The 20,000-nt window shown below is 53.7% G+C and overlaps 1 protein-coding gene across 13 annotated transcripts in view; it reads left to right on the top strand.

Moving 5' to 3' along the window:
* The window catches only part of EBF3 (EBF transcription factor 3), a 118,186-nt gene that overhangs the window by 87,110 nt on the left and 11,076 nt on the right, over window positions 1-20,000 (top strand). For all 13 annotated transcript variants that reach the window (XM_045809488.2, XM_045809498.2, XM_045809487.2 and 10 more), the window contains exons 9-11: window positions 219-349; window positions 864-990; window positions 18,631-18,719. In XM_045809488.2, the coding sequence (XP_045665444.1) occupies window positions 219-349; window positions 864-990; window positions 18,631-18,719 (347 nt within the window). The remainder of the gene's footprint in view (window positions 1-218; window positions 350-863; window positions 991-18,630; window positions 18,720-20,000) is intronic.

Here is a 20,000-nt window from a genome sequence, read left to right on the forward strand (position 1 = left end):
TTGCTCACCAGTATTCTGTGGCTTGGCCTTTGCTTTATAAAACATTTAATAGTTTGCTTTAAACACATCAACATGCTGATGTACGATTGCCCTTTGCGTGCCGCCTGGAGGAGCGGCCCTCCTCTCGTCCTGCTGCGCCAGCATGACCCGCGGCGGGCAGAGTGGCCGGAGTCCGGGCCGGGGCTCTAAGGTGTGCGTTCTCTGTCTTGTGCGAGCAGCCACTCCGTGCATCAAGGCCATCAGCCCCAGCGAAGGCTGGACCACGGGGGGAGCCACCGTGATCATAATTGGAGACAACTTCTTCGACGGCCTGCAAGTCGTGTTCGGAACCATGCTGGTGTGGAGCGAGGTAAGTCTGCGCGCTCGGGCCGCGTCTGGCGGGGCTGTCCCGCGAGCGGCTTGGCCTGCTGTCCGTGGTGCACCGACCCCGGGCACCCTGTCACGCCCGCCCCCGTCCCTTGACGGTTCACCTGTGGCTGGGGCTTCTCTGGTGGGTGGGCACAGAACCTCCCTCCCCCCCTCCCCCGACCCTGGGGTTTCAAACCTGCCGTAGGAGGTCCCCTCTGTGCGGGGCAACAATTAGTGTGCTAGAATTACTAGAAGCAGGTTTAAGGAGACATATGGTGGCAATTTTCATATGAATGATGCCCTGTGGCCTTTCCTGCAAAGTAAAACCCGGGATCGTTTGCAGATATTTTTCTTAAAGAACACTGGAGAACCCCGGGCTCTGGGTGACAGCTAGGAGGGAGCATTCCGGGATGATGGGCCAATTTGTGCTCATTTTGGTAATTGTGTCCCACCGACGAGTGCCCGCCCTCCCCGGCCAGCGCCTCTGAAAGCCTGTTCACGTGTGGTTTTCGCAGCTCATCACCCCCCACGCCATCCGGGTGCAGACCCCGCCGCGGCACATTCCTGGAGTCGTTGAAGTCACCCTGTCCTACAAATCCAAGCAGTTCTGTAAAGGTGCTCCTGGGCGGTTTGTCTACACCGGTGAGTTCACGTTTCCGACTTCAGTGCCCAAGTGGGGGACGGTTCCTCCCAGTGACAGCCTGCACAGGCGGGTTCCCCATAAGGACAGGCCAGGCCCCCTTGGCCCGAGGGTTGGGTCAGTGGGGTGCACGGTTTCTGCAGCCTCGTCCAAGTCAGCGATGCTGTGGACAGGTGTAGCCCCCACAGGCCGTGAGCTCTTGGGCCCCTCCCCGTACCCATGGCCCCCTGGCTTCGGGCCTGTGGAGCGAGGTGGTGGGCTTGTCGGTAGCAAGTCAACTCCGGCCTCCGCTGGGCAGCTGCCCGTGTGCTTGGTCTGTGGGGCGCGGCCCTGGGTGCCCGTGCTATCGCCGCGTGGCTGCTCGTGGTGCTGCTGTCATTTGCACACACTGGGACTCAGAGATGAAGCACAGGTCATGTGCCCAAGGCCACACATGCCATAATAGATGGGCCGCTGACGGAAACCAGGTGTCCGCTCCAGGCCCTCTGCTCTTTCTAAAAGAGGACCCGTTTTCTGCGAGGGTCTCAAACTTGGGTCACCAGAAAGGGTCACCTCTGAAATGGCACGTTCTCTCAGAGTGGTCCTACACCGTGCTCTGCCCACAAGGCACTGCGTTAACACCATTTGTCTGAGGTGGAATTGAGAAACACCATCGATAAACTCAGAGTGTCTTTGCGTTTCGATTTTCGGTCCTAGCCAACTGCAAAAGCTCTAGGACGTGAGAAGGTTTGTACTGATGGATGGCACCTGCTGCAACCCCACGCGGGTGACAGGGAGAGGCCCCTGTTCTCTCCTGCTGTGGCCTCGATGTGCTTGTGTGGTGAGGGGGGCGGGGGCAGGGGTTCCATGCCCGGAGCCTGGGCTGGGGCTGCGGCCTTGACCACACGCAGTGCCGGCTACAGGACGTCCTGGAGAGGGTCTGGGCTCCCCCTGGGATGCAGGCCTCTCCATCCACCAGGCGGGTGGATGTGGGGGGTGCAGAGGTCCCTTCCACTTAGTAGTTTGAGGAGGGAGGAGGGGTTACTCACCCACTGCCCCTTGTAGGAAGCTTTGGGTGGGAAATGGAAAACAAACTCCTTCACTACCACTTCCTGCAGGCCCAGCATCAGCTCAGGGGTGTGCTGACCTGGGTCCTCTCAGAGAGCCATGGCTGTTGTCCCCAGAGGCACCCGGGCCCTCGATAGCCTGCCTGCCAGTGATACCTGGGGTCCTCAGCGGGGGCAGTTTCCTCCTCTGTCATCCTCCCCAAAACGCCACACCCTGCCAGATGGTCAAGGTGGGAGAGAGGTGCCCACACTATGGGCCGCTTTCTCCTGTGGGACCGGCACATGCTCCCAGGAGCCGAGAACCACCCAGGAACCAAGGGAGAGTGGGTGTAGCAAAAAACCTATGGGTGAACATCCTTGGGCCCACTGCCAGGGTCCAGATGCTCTTGGCTTCCTGGGAAGACCCAGAGACTGAGAAGGGCAGTTCCTCCAGTTTGCGAGGCCCCCGTGTGTCTCATGCAAAACAGGGTTATGAAATGTGGGGCATCTAATAAGCACTCTGTACGTCTCTAACAAGCAAGCACTGTGCGGCCAGTGCAGTATCGGGTTGGGTCCCTGGAAGGTGCGGCCAGAGTCCCATCCTGTGCCCTCTGGGTGTCCCGTACCCACTGTGGGCCCATCCTTGTGTGCAAGCTGTAGTCGTGCCCCTGCGCGCTTTCCACACCCCACTCTGTGCTTCCTGGTGTGGGTACGGCACCTCCGAGGGCCTCTGGCTTGTGAGTTTGCTCCGTGGAGGCTCCGCTCTGCCCACTGTTGGCCCAAGGACCTGGGCCCTGTGACTCCTGATGTTGCTGAGCTCTGCTTACTCCTCGGCCTCCCCCCATGGGTTTTGTGGGGGTCAGGGAGAACTTAAGGGCGCTGTCTGTCCCAGGTGGGCATGCAGAGAGCAGTACCTTCTGTGGACAGTTAGGGTAAGAGCCACAAGGATCCCCAGTCCCTCCAAGGAGGAGACATTTATTATCCGCTCACGAGCCACGTGGTGTGTGGGCGCCCATGGCTGCCACAGGACCGGAGCGTTCTAGTTGGTGAAGGGCACTGCCGTGAGCGTGTCCGAGAGTGGCCAGACGGACTTGCCCCATCCGCAGGGGAGCGGGCGCACAGTGGGCTTTTCCTGCTTAGTCTGCCCACCCTGATTAGAGCCCTTGGCCGGTGCCTTCAGGGGGTCCTTTCCCAGATCTGACCTCTGCAGCTGCGGGCTTTTTTTGGGGTCGGGGGTGGTCAGCGGCCGTTGTAAGACCACGATGGCAGGAAGGTCTGGTCGTGCACCTTCCCCGCCCTGCCCGCTGATGGCAGGAGAGGCCAGGCTGAGCTTGGGAAACAGGTGCCGGAGAGACTGACCGTGAGCGAGGGTGGGGCGTCTGTCACCGGCCGGCGGTAGTCACGGGCGCGGGGCCTGTAGCGTGGCCTTGCCAGGGTCGGGCGGCTCTCTGTGCAGGACGCCTCTCTTGGCCGGGGGCCTCCTCTCCTCCAAGGGTAGGGGTGCTCACCTCCTCCCTGCTCAGGGTGAGGGCGATAGCTTGGTGAGCGCCAGCCGCCTCCCGCCGGCCCGAAGCCGTCTTCCGTTTCTGCTGTGGACATCTGGTGCACCCCAAGCTGACTGGGCTTTTGGGGATCCTGGTGGGGGGTCCCTGCTGCCCAAGGCTTCTGGGGATCCTGGTGCGGGGTCCCTGCTGCCCAAGGCTTTGGGGATTTTTTCCGTCAAGCGTTCTCCCACGAATTGCGTTTCAATGAAGCCATTCAGTGAGCTCAGCCTTTCCTAGCGGGAGGCTAATATCGCCTCTCCCCACACCCCAATCATTAACAGGAATATACATTTCAAACGCTGTGTAAGGGATACGGGGGCCCGTACACTCTCAGGGAGCAGAGGAAAGGTGGGGTCATAACCTGTCTGACCTGGAAGCTTCTGTCTGATTTGCATTGCCCTGAAATTGATGGGGACAATGAAGCAATCACGGGGAATTGCACTGCCCCCACTGAAAACTGAGCCAGCCCTTCTGGACGTCAGCACCCGGGCATGCAGCCCCTTCAGGGAGGGCGCCGTCCCTTGGGCATCTGGCTCCCATCAGTCCCGGAGGCTGCCGGGACACCCTCTCATGGAACCTTCCCGGCCGAGGCAGCCGGCCCGGAGATAATGGACCTGTGCGCAGAGCAGGGGCCCCGCCCGCCAGAGGCAAAGGGCCTAAATGATCTGTTTACAGTGATCTGAGAAACACCAGATTTTTCAGAACCAGACCCGATTAGTCAACCCAGAGCCGGTGCGGGTGCTCTCTGCTGCCCCCGCCCTGGGAAGGGGAGGCCGGCCAAGCCGATCCATCCAGACCCTTCTGCCTGCTGCTTTCAACTACTCTAAAGGCACAATTACCTTGGGAGGCAGCAGCCGCTCAGTTGATTAGCACGGTGAATTAAAAGAATGAGTCACAAATGACATGTCCGGCTCTTCCATACTAGTCCTTTGTATTCCCAGTGTGCCTCACCCCTGTTGTAAGAAGGTCAAAAATTAGAGAGAGAGAACAATTTTCAAGCGGCTAGCACTTAGGAGCAGAATTAACAATCACTCTGTATGTAATTGCCAGTTAATAGTAAATTGCCTTTTAGACTGTAAAATGTAATATAAACGGGTGGGCACCTAAAATTAAATTAATGAGATATTTGCTGCATTTAAAAGTGAATAGTGCAAATTAATAACTGAGCGCAATGCTTGTTTTAATATTTGTCGAATAGTGATCGTTTGCTTGTTTAATAATAATTGAAACAGTCCTGGCAAATCGTCCTACCTGAGAAACTCGTGGTAAAGGGCGAACTGAGCAGTTTCACATTTATAACTTCACCAGGAGAAACACATCAAATTGTTAAGAGCAATACAAGAAATTATTTTTTAATTAGAATATAGGCATCACCGTGTTACTTGATTAAGACAAATTGGAATCTGTATGCTTCTAATTGGAATCACGTTAGAACGAAAACTAGTTAACAGACACGTTTCCAGGTGTGAGGTGTGCCCGCACACGTGTATCACTGTGTTCTCAGAGCGTCCACGTGGCAGAAGCGTTTCCTGTTCCACAAAGAGCTGAGGCTGGTCGGCCACCAGTGGCTCACCTTCAGGCATCATTCCACAGGATTTGGGGGTGCAGCCTGTGGCGGGGGGCTCACGGCTGACCTCCTGCACCTGAATGCTTGGCTGGCCCACCCTCATGGTAGAGATCTCTTCTGCTCATTGAAAGAAATGATCACAAATTACCAGGAATCAACCTGTCGTCTGCCAATGGCCAAACCCAGTCCCTCACCAAGATACTGGCAGTTGATGGTCAACACGTCCAGAGCGCGTGCGGCCGCGGCTTGCCTGCTGTGCGTGGGCCCAGCTCAGGTCTGCAAGGCATTTCCTAGACGGGGACATAAAAATGATGATTTTCTGCACAAAGACGTGCATTCAGCTTCCGGCTTGTGAAATCATTACTCAGCCAGTAATTGCTAACTGTTTGTGTTCTTTCCGATACTGTGTGTGTTAAGTTAGATTGTGCCTTAAATGGGGAACATGTCAAGGCGGGGGTGGCCCTGTCCTCAGGTGCTGTCCTGGCATTGGCGGTGGGGGTGGGGGAGGAGCGTCTCCTAGCCCAGGGCCTCCCGTAGCCTCTGGCAGGCTTCCCCCGCTCTCCCCCGCCTCACGTCACCCCCTTGAAAGGCACTCATGTTTCTGAAGTGTTTTAAAGATCTTTTGTGTGCATTCAGATGTGATTCTGTCAACAGCACAGTGACACGCTGTAGAGTCAATAGTGCCCTCCGACCACGGCCGGCACCAACGAGCTGTCCCCAGGCCTGCGCTCTTCAAACAGACCCCTGTAGCCACAGCACAAAGGACTCCTAATGGCCCCCACGACTCACACTGGTTTTACTGTGCCTGACTAGACGCTCCTGCTTCTCTTCAGCGTGAGCCGCTGCTCGCTTCAGTTACAAATTGTTAACCACGTATGTGGGCCTGGTGGAGAAATGAATGTTGTAATTGCGGGCCCTGGAGTTTGGGGAGGCTTCCGGCCGTCGAGGGGCCTGCCCTGGCCGGTGAGGCCCGGTGGGTCTTGGCTGGTCCCTGTCTGTTCCTTTCTGTTGGCCCCACGGGTGGGTGTCACGGTTCCTCTCCCCGGGTTGGAGGGTGTCCGTTGGGAGGCCACCGTCCCTGGTGGGTAGACCTCTGGCTTTCTGTGAGGAGGGCTAGGTGGGGCCGTGTGTTTGGCTCAGGGCGTGTCCGGACCCATCCAGAGTTGGGGTGCTGGGCCAGCTGTCCGCGCCGCACACAGCTCCTCCGCCGTGATCTCACCCAGTCCTCCTCGGCATTGGTCATTTGTTCGCCGCCTGGCAGGACAGGGCAGATCTTCGCCCATCGCCCGGGACGGTCGTTTGCAGGGCTCCTCAGGGCCGCGGGGGGAGGGAGGGCCCCCACCCCGTGTCTCTGCTCTTTGTGGTACAGCGTGACACCAGGGAGCCAGCTGCTCGTCTGCCGGCACGCTAAGTGGGCGAGGGGCGTGCGCGCACCCTCCTGGGGAGCGGGGCTGTGAGGGCTCCCGGGGTCACTGCTGTCCCCTGCTCTCCTGTCTCGAAGGAGGCCTGGAGAATGAGACACACCGCTTGTGCTATTGCACAAGTAGACTATTTGTCCTAATCAGTGACACCCATTTACTAGAATTGCTTAAAATGAACTATACCTCATATAGAAATCGCACATTTAGAGACTTCCATTCATCATCTGAAAATTGAGGGCCAGTAAACTTTTCTGCTCCTCCAGTGGGATCATAGGCATGCATCAAAATGTTAAAAATGATTGGTGAGAGGGAGCTGTCACCCATTTATCAAGGAAAAGAACATTATTTGCTAATTTCCCAACCAGGCTGGTGACAGGGTGCTCCGTCTTTGGACCCACGGTGACCAGCATGGCCTTTTTGTTATTAGTACAAGTCAAGCGCTTTTGGGCAGTTGCTAACAAGACACATTTGTCTGTCATCAGAGGGGCTGTGGTTGTTTTCCAAGTGGCTGTGACCAAAGTCGGCTCTGGGCGCCCCGATTGGCTGCACTTCCCGGGGCCGCGCTAACCCAGGAGGAGAAACCGACTGATAAATCACGAAGTTTCCATGTCAAGGTGAAGGTATTGACTCTCCAGCACCAAACCTGACAAAATGTAGCAGAGAGGAGACAGCCATTTATCTTCCCCAAAGGACAAAAGGGTCATCCGGGTTTCACTCAGTGATTTTCGAGATGTGGGCGGGCAGAGGAGATGGGCCTGGCCCCCTCCGCCCGCTCAGCCCCCCGCACCGGTGGGGTCCCCGGTCCTGCTCCCCCACCTGCCCAGCGGGCCCAGGGGAGGGGAGTCACGGGCCGAATGAGACCATGAGCCGCGGTTTTATTCGAGGCTCTGGTTGGCAAGGATGCTGGCCGCACCTCTGAAAACGACTCAGGAAGGGCACGGGGGCAGGGACTGGGGGGAGCCCACGGAGAAGTGCCGCAAAGTGACTGCAGTCCACCCAAGTGCAGAGTCAAGCAGAGATCATAAACGTAGAAATAAAATCACACAAATGATGCCGGTGAAATCCCCAATTTCAACGATGAAGACAAAGGTCGGCGTCAGAACCATTCCAGCGGAGAGCCTGCCACGCAGGGGTGCGCCTCTTGTCATGCTCCAGAGAAGGACTAGATCACGCGGTGGCCCAGGAAGAAGGGAAACAGGAACCACACGCTACTGTTTTGTTTTTCTTTCTGGTGACCACGGTCTCGGAGGCCTCAGGCCTCCTCCTGCCAGACCCATTCGGTGGACGTCAGGCAAGACATGAAGGGCCCAGGTTGGAAGCTGGCAGGGAGCGCATTTCTCTCCGGTGTGCTGGGCGTGGGGACGGCGAGGCCGCCGCAGCTCAGGGCTCGTATCTGCTTCGTTTGGGGGGAAGGTGTGCAGACCTGTCCGTATGCGTGTTCCATGTTGAGACGTGGATCCCAGAAGCTCCGTGTTAGAAAAAGTACTTTTAAAAAATTATCAATCACATCAGTTGGTCCTTTCTTATTCATGGTAGAAAATGCAAGATGAGTAATTCCTTTCATAGAATGGTTTTTCAATAAGAACGACAAAATGGAAAGCTGTTAGTCAGTGATGCGGACTGTTTGCTATGCCCCCCCCGGCCCAAAATAGAAGTTTTGAAATGCTCTTAATGAGCATATGGAATAACTTGGTTCCACGAGGGACCTGAGTGCATGTGTTATGGCACATATGCTCGAGAAGACTCATTACAGACTGTGTTAAATTTTAAATACAGAAACTCCCATTGAGACACGGGCCAGTGCAGATCACGGGAAACGTTGGTGTAAGTCATCTTTGGAGGAAGTTCCTTTAAGGTGTGGCCTGGCAGTGGGTCTGTGTGACTCTCCTCCTGGGCAATTGCCCCCTTCCCTGCCCTCATGAGGTGAGCTTTATGTCTCCCACACACGGAGGTCCTACTGCCTGACCACACGGACCCCAGGGCCTGGGTCTTCTCCCACTCTGAGCATCAAGGACCATTGAGGACCCAGATCAGGGCACCGAGGAGGTCGGATATGGGGGATTCTGCTGGATTCCTTCTCCATCTTGTCACCCCTTATTCTCCCAGGAGGCCGCCCTCGGCTGGACACACCTTGGCCTTGCCCATTGCAGCCCCGTGGACAGTGGACGGTGGGGGGAGGGGCCGGTGGCCCGCAGTGCCACGGTCATCCCCATTCTTGTGAATCTGGGTGCCTGGCGCTGGTGGTCAACCAGAGGCTTTACCACGAAAATCACTCCATCGCTGGTCTTGGAGACCAGCTCATGCTTTTTCTAATGAACACGCCCCCAGTCCAGAAACGTCCCACATGAGCTTTCGGGCTCCTTGGTGCTGGGCTGGTGGATAAACCTCGAGGCCAAGGAAGCCACTCCAGCATTTCTGTGGGAGCAGGACCTTCACGACGGGCATGGCACAGGTGGACGCTTCACCATGTACTTGGCATTGGACTACTGGGTATTCCCCAGCTAAAGGCTGTAAATTTGCCTCCTGTGCTTGTCATCAGTTAAAATGGAGGTTAATTCAGAGGTTGACTTGTTTAAATACCACGAAAGCAAGGGGCACGTGCGTGAGGTGTGGGGGCTGCATCACGCGGCTCTCTGCTGGTGGGGGGAACTCGTGCTGACAGTCTGTTGTCACAGTCTCCATGACAGCACCCCAGGTCACGTGGGCTTTGTCAGGGTGCCGTGGTGGTGAACACCTGTCGTGCCTGGAGCCCTGCACCTACCTGTCCCCAGGCACCCCTGGTCCTCACCGCCCAAGAATTCTACAGCCACTCCCATCAGTGCTGTCCTCTGCCCTTGAAAATGCCCGACAGGAATGACGTTAAAGGTGAACATGGCGTCGAAGGACATGATGTTGAAGCTTCCTATCTATGTGATTTGGGATTTAGCTGTGGTGTCTGGAACGTTCAGGGTTTTCCCGATGCCCGCCCGCAGCAGGCACTGCTGGTGGTGGAGAGGCCCAGGGAAAGCCTCCGGGCTCACAGGTGCTCGGGCGGGTGGCACCGGGCAGTGGGCTCCTCAGCAGCGGAAGGAGCCCTGTCTTCTTCCTGGCAGCCTGACGCCTGGTTCTGGGCTGCTCTGGGCAAATGACGCACAAGCCACATTTATGATCCCGCCACCGCCGAGGCTTCCGGGAGCGGAACAGGATGTAGGACAGAAATGGATACTCACAAAAGGTGCTGTCCTGTAAGAAAAGGGACAGCGGAGGCACTCGGGTCTTCCTGGAGCGAGACCTCCAACAGAGGTGGTGTTGTGGGGGGCTGGGGAGGCTGGCCCTGGACGTGGGCAGAGGGAAGAGCACGGACCAAGTGTGAGCTCAGACGGAGCAAGTCCGGGATGGCGGCCGGGTGGCCAGGGTGGCAGGGAGGTCCCGTGAGGCCACAGAGGCCTTCTGGTCTCAGTACACTGGGGGACTTGGAGGCCTCTTGTGTGGACACAAAACTATTCTGCATGAGCACATAACCCAGAATCCTGTGTTCAAGGACTCTGGTTGCAGGATTCCGGGATTTACATTAATCTCGGTGAGGTCTTCAAAGGCTCTGCCTTAAAACATTCCCGTCCCTGACCAGGAGTTCGAGATGCCTGCATGGAGATCGGAAAGGCAGTCACGTTGGGAAGCCACGTTATGCTGAGTGGGACGTTTGCCTTCGGCCCCATCTCTTCCCCACAGCTGGGGTCCGCTGTGTTCACTCAGCCGTGGGCCTCCCTCCGTTACCCGAGTGCCCAAAGCACCTGTACCGCGAGAAGGCACTCAGACCATGAAAGGTATTTGCCTTGGTAGAGGAGAGCTGGCGTGTATATTCTAATCCAGATTAGACACCTTACCTTCATTTAAAATCTAGTTTCTATTCAGATATAGTTCGTGTAGCATAAAATCCCCCCAAACTGTACCATGAGCGGATTTTAGCATATTCACAAGGGTGGGCAGCCGCTGTTCGTTCAACGCTTCGATCACACCAGAAGGAACCGTGCAAGCGTCAGCACTCGCTCCCCGCTCCCCCTGCCCTCCCCCTGCACCCCCGGACCCCAGGAACACAGGAACCACTTCCACGGCCCGTCCCTGTGCGTTGCTGCTCCTGACGTTTCACGGAGATGGAACCCTGCGGCTCGCGGTGTTGGGAGACTGGCTCTTGCCCTCGGCGTCTTGTTTGGAGGCCACGTGCAGGACAGCGTGCGTCCGAGCGGTGTTCCTTTGCGTTCCCTTAAAACCTGTTCGGGGAGACCTCATCTCGCTCAGCTGTTCGTCAGCTTGCGATGCTCGGGGGTCACGGCGATGCGGCCGCCACACATTTGTGAATAAGTTATTGTGTGCACAGAGGGGAACGTTACATTCGCTTTGGCTTCTCACAGTCAAACATGTTGTGATCCCTTCTGCGTTGCTCTGGTATCTTCACGAAGTCCCACGTTGTTACACTTCTGAGTATCTCTGTGCACCTTGCACGGAGCGGGGCAGGCGCGGTGACGGGGGGTGACGGCCCCACCTTCAGGGAGGAGGACGGACCCCGAGCACGTGAATGGACGGGCTGGGCATGGGTGCCCCTGGGGCGCTGGCTGGTTCTGGAAGCACAGGAGTAGGGGTCTTTCTGGAGCAGGTACACCTCCAGCCCCAGGAGGGGCTGTTGCCTCCACAGCTCCTTCAGCTTGTCTGTGCGCAGATTTTACTCTGGTTTGAAGTGTGCAGATCCATCGCTGAGATGGCTCTCCGCAGGACGCTGTGTTGCTGTTTAGGTTTTAAGACCCTTTCTTGAAAAAAACCCTCTCTGAGAGAGTTAGCAACGCTAGGACACTTGACTTTTCTTTCGTAAGGAAAGGATGGCAGATCGTGCAAGACCTTTCGTACTGAGGGCGATTTTTATTGGCTAGCCTTCCCCTTGCTCTTGCTCGCAGGCTCTGCTTACGTACAGGGAGCTCACGTGTGTTCGAGCAGCCTCGGGGAGGGGAGGGGAGGCTTATGGGATGGCCTGTGCCCCTTCCCCACCCCGGAGCCGCCACCATGGGGAGTCTGTCTCCGGGCTCCCCATCCCTGGGGACAGAAAGCTGTTGACAGGCCACGTGACTCCGTTTTCCTTAGCTGCCGGGCTGGGCTGGGCAGGTGTAGTTTCCACATGACTATAAAAGCTGCAATCCCATGTATTCTTTGAGGTATGTAAACAGAATTGTTTGAATGCAATCCAGTAGTCGTCAGCAAGGGTATTATTTTGGTAACAAGGAAGATGAGCTGTCCCCTTTTCTGCATTTGGTGTCACATCACAATGCCGCCATCCGCTGCCAGCCGGTGGTGAATGGAAGCGGGTCCCTGTGCACAGGCCGGGCTGGGCTGTCTGTGTGAATACCAGAACAATATTCCCCGTACGAATGAGGAGGCACCTGACTTCCAATTAGAAGTCAAGTGTGGCACTTTTCCCATCCTAGAAGTCTTGGTTACAGAAAGTACCCTTTGGCTGGCGGGTTGGAGGGGCTGCTGGAATAGCGGCGGTGTGAGCCGGAGGCTGACTCCGGGCGGGTCGGAGCTGCCCCGTGGCCGGGACGCTGGGAAAGCCATGTCACTTTGGGGAGGGCAACCTGGGGTCAGCCGCTCGGTGTCCACGAAGGGTAACCCGAAGTCTTCCTGTTTGCTCCCACCCCTGGGGCTGGGCCGGGGCCCAGGTGGGCTCCTGGGGCCAGCGCCCCCGGTGAGTGATGCACAGCGCCGTGGCCTTTGTGTTTCCCAGGCACGCCACAATGCCCGGCTCACCCTGCCGAGTTCTGTGATTGAAATTCATTGCCAAATTTATTGAGAAATTAATGAGAAAAGCTGCAAAGTATTGACTTTGAGAGGAAAACACAACTCATCTTGAATGAGGAGGAAAATGCAGCAATAATTTAGCCAGTATTGATTTGGCCCTGTCCATGTATTGATCTTCATTTTACAATATTAATTTGCACCTGCAATCGGCTGCAAAGGGAACCGATTTCATTTCGTGGCCGCGTTAATGTGCAAAGCATTAGGTGCTCTTAAGAAGTGGGGGTATTACACGTCGCGTCGGGAAGGCAGATTTTTTTTTTCTATTTTTGCTTGTTACTGAAATAGACTAAAAATTAATTTTTTTGTCGGACAAAATATGAAAGCGAAAACCCATCTAAACCGTGGCCCTCCTCTCTGCTGCATGGGCCGCTTTTCATCCGCACGCGGAGCCGTCAGCCGCCTGAAACTCCAGGCACCTCTCATCATCATCCCGGATCAGTTCAAAGTTCATGAAATTTCTATGAGCATTGATCTCGCCCCATTGATTTTTTTTTGCAGCAGATCTTTGAAATTTTAATTTCCCGAGCATCTGAATTTCTTATAGATGAAATGCGCTTGGAGGAGACAGTTGATGATGAAGTGGAGAACTTAGCGTCGTTTTAAAGCCTAAAAAAGGGAGAGAAAACAGGCCTTTGCAGACCTTGCGTGACGTTTTGGAGGTGGAGTGATGGCGGCGCGGGGGGGCGCGGGGGGTGCGCGAGGTACTGGGGGGGAGCTAAGTGCCAGTTTTGTCCTCAGCGGCCACACATTTTTAATGCAACTTTTTATACAGTCATTTTTGAAAGAAAAGCTATCTGGAGGAACAGCAGGACAGAGAAACATTCTTCACTGTGCGATCATTTGCTCACAGCAGTGTTTATCACCTGGTCAAGTTCACCTAGTTACTTATCAGTGGGACATTTAATAACCTCAAGGTGATATAATTGCTATTGGCATTTTTCCCCCTTGGATTCAGCTGGTTAATGTGTAAACTACTTGTCAGCAAATAGCACTTTGTCACTGAAATCACTAACACCCTCTAGAGGGATGTCTTTGTATTGAGCAATTTAATTTTACTTTATTTAATTTTTACACATTACAACCTGTGTTCATTCAGGCACACTGAAGCCTTGCAGTCTGTCGGGGCAGGGTCTGGGTGTCCTGTTAGTAAAATATACTATATCTTACTTAACAATCCCCATTGCCTTAATTGAAGCGCGCTCTTGTCCCTCGGAAAAGGAACTGCAGATGTTCTTATTATGTAGTTATGTTGCTAATGTGAAAAACTGCCTCATTATGAGGATCTGTTTGTAGCTAGAAAATGACTGCATTATGACAAATGCATGATTGGGAAGTTACAGGAAGATGATCATTATTGAAATGAAACTGGAACTCATTTAATAGCTCTAACCAGCAGCCGGAATGAAGCAAATGAGTGTCTTCCTGTTTTTATTGTCGTAGGCAGGTTTTTCAGGCAGGAGGAACATTTGTGCTAAACCTAAAACTTCTTGTACCTTTCTTAGCTCGCCGGGCTTCCATTTAAACAATAGACGATGCGGAAAGCGGCTCGTTTCTTACCTGTGAGTGTCCCCCCCCCCCAGCGTGTTTAATGCCACTATTTTAAAACCAGGAGCGTGGCTGTAGGAGCAATAAGTCTGGGGTACTTGGGGTCTCGGTGATGCCCGTGGGCCGGGTGGGTCCCTGGGTCTCCCCTGCAGGGCTGGTCGGGAGGTGACCATCGCAGGGGAGCTCCGTCATCCCGACCTCCTCTTTCTCGCTGCCTCCCAGTCCCCGGGATCAGGCAGGGTGTCGCCGGGCCAGGGGGCCAGGACAGGACCCCCACACCCTGGGCAGGCAGCCCACCGCAGCCACGCCACCGCAGCCACGACCACCGAGGGGTGGCCTCTGCTCACGGCTGCCGGTCCCAGGTGCCCTCCAGGCAGGTTTCCCACAGCCAAGCCCCAGGCACATAGTAGCTGCTTAATAAATGTCAGGTGAACGGACGGGACTGAAGGCTGCTTCTTTCCTGGAGTTGCTCTCTGTAGAAAAACACTCACTGGCCCCAAACTTACATGTTCTCTAGTCTGAAATTTTGCTGGTGTGTTCTCAGCCCAGAAGCCCTGGACACATCTCCTTGCTTCATGAGAGGGTTTATTCCTTCACGGTCTTGCTATTTGAGCCTAATAAGACCATCATATACACGGTGGGGAGATTAGAGATGAACACAATCTCTGGGCAGGGCTGGCTGACAAAGACGGTGAAGCCGTGACAACGAACACGGAAACCCTGAATGTCACGAGAAAGAAAAGCCCGCTGACTGTGGCCCGTCGGTATGCCCCTAATTGCCGCGGGCCAGTTGGGGCTGTGCCGGCTGCAGCTGCAGCCCAGAGCCTGCTGCCACGTTCTGCCGCCACGTTAGCTCCGGCAGTCCCAACCTGAACTGACATCACAGACCGTTAACATTTTATCAGTTGCGCTATGATTAATCCCCCAGTACACGGGCATGACTTAAATATTTAGAATGCTGCTTCTGTCAGGACTTTAATGCATGTAAAGTAACGAGATTAACTCCAGTACACTCAAATATATTTAAATATGTATCCGTCCCGAGCTGTAGGCTATTCCGGCGAGGAGGAATCGCTGACTCTATGTGGCCGTGTCAGGCTCTATTTGTATGACCCGCGCTGGATGCTGGCCTGCATATGATAGCCGGATATCTGGCTTTTCACAGGCTGCCTGATTGCTTGCCCCATTTGGCATGGAATGTGATTCCCGGCTATTCTAGCTTCTGATTCATTCAGGTTTTATTGCTGTGTAATTTTCTTATTCTAAAATAAAAGCTCTCCAACAAAAATTACTATGCATTAGGCCGCGGTAGCCTACTCAAATGGATATTAATACAGTTTATCTCTAAAAGGACGAATAATGTATTTGAAACAGATAAAAGGCCCTCCACTAAATGAGGAATGTTAATATCTTATGGCACGGTTAATAAAGAGATATTTCACAAGGGAGATTTGTTTTATGACTTTTGATACAACAGCCTTATAATCTGACATATCTTAAATGATATAATTTTGTGCATACATCCATCTCTTTTATACGCAGCAGCCCATCTTAGCGAGATTTGAATTCGGAACAAATAATGGGCACTAATTACTTTGGGGGGAGGCGGCTTATTACAAAACTCACCCTCTCCGACGCAGATCTGCGGAAATCCGTGCAGTAAGTTGGAAGCTTATAACACATTTTGAGGAATGTCTTGTTTTTTTTCTCCTTCAGCAGAAAATAACATTTGTTTTTGTTGTGTTTAAGGCAGAGTTTAAATTAATTTAACCCAGTGACACATGTTCAGAGACTAAGCAAGCTGCTAAATAATTCCTTGGAATAAATTGCTCAGGAACCAAGTACATTAATTTACGGCTCTCCTGATGCTGACAGATGTGAGGGCGGCGGGAGGACCTACAAATATTAACATAAAACAAATTTGCTTTATTCTTCTTCATATTTCTTCTTCATCCCCGACTTGAGCTCACCCAAGGCTCCTTCTCTAATTATCCACGAGGTCAGTAAGCAAAATTGGGAAGAAGCTGGGAGATCAATACAAATTATTCCTGAGCAAACCAGTGCTGACAGTTTGAATTGCAGCATATGTTTACCCAAAATCAGGCAATTTATCTTAATATCAGCAAAGTAATGCAGTGCAGGTGAAAGGTCAGGCAATCTCTCCCCCTCATAATTACCCAGTTCTAAAACAGGAAAGTGGTATTGATTGGCCTGGCTCGGTGCTCTGTGACTGGACGTGCTAAAGCCTTGCCCTGGCTCGGCTGGGCCCTCGCCTTGTAAACTCGGCACGCCGAGGATTTATTAGATGTGCGCGCGGGGTCCTGGGCTTTCTCCTCCGCTTGCAGAATTTGCCAGCGACGCTGCGCGGCTCCTGGTCCCGCCAGGTGCAGCGTGCCACGTTTTGTGCGGTTCTGCCCTCGGAAGGCTGCCAGCCGGCTCCGCGGAGGGCAGCCGCGCGTAACCCCAGCCTCGGTGATCAGAACCCTTCCAGAACCGCGAGCGCCTGCCACTCCTCCTGGAGTCGGAAGACAAGGACCATTTTTGCTAATTCTCCCAATGTTACATTCATCGGGCGTCCAGGAGCCGAGCCCCCCCGGGGGGGGGTTCAGGCTGCACTGATGCCCGCCCCGGCCCTTTGTGGCACCCGGCCTGGCGGGGCAGCGGGGGGGACCTGCAGGGGTGCGACAGCGCGGCCTCTTCCGGGTGCAGCCGGTGGCGTGCCGGGCTCGTTCTTGGCGGTGCGCTCGGAATGTGAACGCTGCTCTGGGCCGAGGTGGGAGGTGAAAGGTGGCGTCCTATTTATACTGCTTTAAAGTATTTCCAGTCCTAGAAGGAGAATTATCAATTCAACTGAAACATAGGAAAATGTCTCTCCCAGAATGAGAGTGTATGGTTATTACAAGTCATAAAGCTTCTGAAAGCTTGCATTAAAGCGTCCATCACCTGTCAGGGCCATTTGCATGAAATCAATAGTGGCCGCCCATCTATCTTTTCTGATCACCTTTCATCAGGCCGATTCATTAAGTCAAACAGTCATGGTGATTAGCTGGGAGAGAGGAGAAACCCTGACACGTTAGAAATGCACAGTGGGCCACCCTTTTTGTTCCCTCATCAAGAAATGTAATACTTTATCTAATCCTTTTTGGGCCAAGTCGCTGGGTGAGGCCCATCGGCCTGGCTGCCCGCACTGCACTCTTGCCTGACCCCCTTGTCCTGGCCCCGGCAGAGACATGACAAATTGTCCCCCAAGTCAACGCTGACAGCTTCTGATGATTAATGGTTTGATTATGAAGTGGTTTTACACATAGAGAATTTACATCACAGAGTTAGAAATTTTGCCATGTCACATACACCGAGGCATTTTGAAGAGCTTTACTATTTGCAAAGAAAAAAGAGGGCAAAATCGCAGCAAAAGCCATGTCATGTAAAATCAATACGTCGGATCAATGCTTTATTAACAAGAAAATGTCTTACTTCACATTCCTGTGCGGACCTTTGTCTCCGGGATGTATGATGGAATGTCAGATCATATTGTGGCCCTCAACTTACGGGCGTGTTATTGAGTGTGCGTGCGCGTCTTCCGGCCCCGCCGCGTCCGAGACCCGCCACGGTGTTGACACCAGCACTCGAGGAAAAGTGGTGACCAATTATTTCGGAGAGCACTTTCAAAGGCAGCCTCTAACCTCGTTCCTCGAAGCCGGCGCCTTTGTGTTCCCCGCACTCTCGCAGACCTGCTGAGTTGGGTGGTGTTAATCATCAAATTACATGCTGACTAATGAGTGATGGGCCAAATTGTGGGCCGTGTAATGAATAGATGGCGGCAGGTCCTATTAGTCTCAGAAAACCCCCTGATTTATGTCGCGCCATGCACCGTGGCGTTACTCCACGGAAAACGATATCTACATCAAGAAGTAATGTACTCTAATAAGTATTTTCATCTTAACTCACGTCCCCGGGCCTCCGGGCTCAGTTTTTGTTGGAGTCAGGCAGAGTCATAATAAAGCCCAATGGCTCCTTATAAAGCTTGTTAAACACAGAGTGTGCAGTCGGACGGGGTCCCGGCCGTGATTCATGCACCTTACACAGCGCGTGAGCCGCTGATTTATGGCCGCGCACAGTTCATAGTCAAAATTACAATTTGAGGGATAAAAAGATTAATTACTATTTGTGGCCGGCAATTTCGTGGGGCTGGTGGAATGATAGCGCTGTACATCAGTTTGTAGTCAGCCATTCACAGATTATTAAAGCTTTGCAAGAGTAAGTGCTCCTCCTGCCTGGTTTGTGCTCAGGCAATATGCTAGACAGAAAAGGACCACAGGGATAAATCTGAAGCTAGCAATAGCTGGACATATGTCATAATTGCCAGTTTCCCATAAATCCCTGGCCAGCGTGGAAAGCACTGCATGGTGCAGACAGTGATCATGACGGTGGTGATTGCTATATATGGCCCCAAGACTTGCAACTTTCCGCCTGCACTACCATTCTCACAATATATTGAGTAACCCTTTGACTTTCCTCCAGTCTAATTATAGATTAGAAATAATCATTGCTTTTATGTGCAAAAGAACGGGGGGACATCCATTCCTTAAGACAGAGCTAGCATTCGGGGGTGCTTGCCTCTGAGAGCGTCACACTTTCATCTGTCAGCGTGCGATACGCGAGTAGCGGATGGCATAAAAGTAATTAACCTGACCTGCGTTTCTGTGTCCTGTTACAGCCCTTAATGAACCGACCATAGATTACGGCTTTCAGAGGTTGCAGAAAGTGATCCCAAGACATCCGGGTGATCCCGAAAGGTTACCCAAGGTTAGTAAAAGAGCAAGTGGCGCCCTGCGCGGGTCCGCCACCGGGCCGGTTCTGGTTTGGGGGCAGCAGGTGCTCTGGGAAGGGGGGCTCCCAGGTGCCCCGTCCCCTGGCCCGCGCCCCGGCCCGTCCGAGGCGGGCGAAGGGTGAGGGAAGGGGGCCCGCGCGGTCGCCGGTCTCGTGTCTCATCTCCATCTATGTAAAGGGGGAAAAGACAGGCTTCTCTGACGCAAATATTTTGGATTCTGCGAGGGGGCCATAAACTTCCGCGTAATGAAATAGTTCAATTAAACATTTTCCGCTCCGGTAGCCCGCGCTGATTTCAATCTAAGCCCTGGACTGATCTGTGATTACTTGACTCTTGTTTTCCTTTCATTTTCTAAAGCTCGATTCAGTTTAATCTTTTGTTTACAAAGCTTTTGTTATAAGTCCCTGACTTAGCAGGCTAACAAATGAGGTCCACATATTAATATCTGGGGGGCTTCGCATTTACATTCAACAAAGACAAAAGCTGCCCGCGTTGTTTGTGCGCACGCCACGTATCACAGGAATTTCATTCTGATGTATAACATTAAAGATAAGTCAAGCTTATCATTTTCTCTCTCCTTTGATATAATTTTGTCTCTTTCTCTCTTTAGAAGCCATCTCTGATTTTCAAGGCAGAGTTGAAAACACAAAATGAAAAATGAAGTCATAACATTATGACTGATTATTTTACATTCCACCCCTGTGTGCACCCAAGTCTTGACCACCTCTGAGTTTTATTAATACAATAAAACCTTTTAGACGTTACCTTTTTAATGCTCAGCATGAACATAAGCGATATCATTAGGCTCCTTTTTAATTTGTGAGCGTGCTAGGGACGATGTCAGAGATCCGCTGTGCTGCTGAAATCACGGCGGCCGGGGAAAGAGGTTTTTCAAATGCAGAGCAGGTCATAGCGGGGTTTTGCTCCTGAGGGCGCGCGCCAGCAGGACGAGCCTTTTCCCAGGCCCGCCGCGTGCCTACCCAGAGGGCTCTGCTGCCAGCCGCAAACTGGGGGTGGCCTTGCAGCGGATTAGGTGCCAGGCTCGGCCACCCCCACACACGGAAGGGCCACATGCCCATGGCAGGCCCGGGTGAGCCCTGAGCTTGAGGCTGGGTGAGCTCCGGGAAAGTCCCCCCTCGTCCCCCACCCAGCAGGTGTCCTCTTGGGGGGTGGTGTCGCAGGCCACCAGCCCTTCCCCTCCCCATAGGGCCTCCTGTACGGGACCTCACAGCTTCGTCAGCTGGTGGTGACGCCAC

Source organism: Ursus americanus, chromosome 6 (assembly GCF_024610735.1).
Source record: "Ursus americanus isolate L20-20 chromosome 6, mUrsAme1.1.p, whole genome shotgun sequence".
NCBI classification, from domain to species: domain Eukaryota; kingdom Metazoa; phylum Chordata; class Mammalia; order Carnivora; family Ursidae; genus Ursus; species Ursus americanus.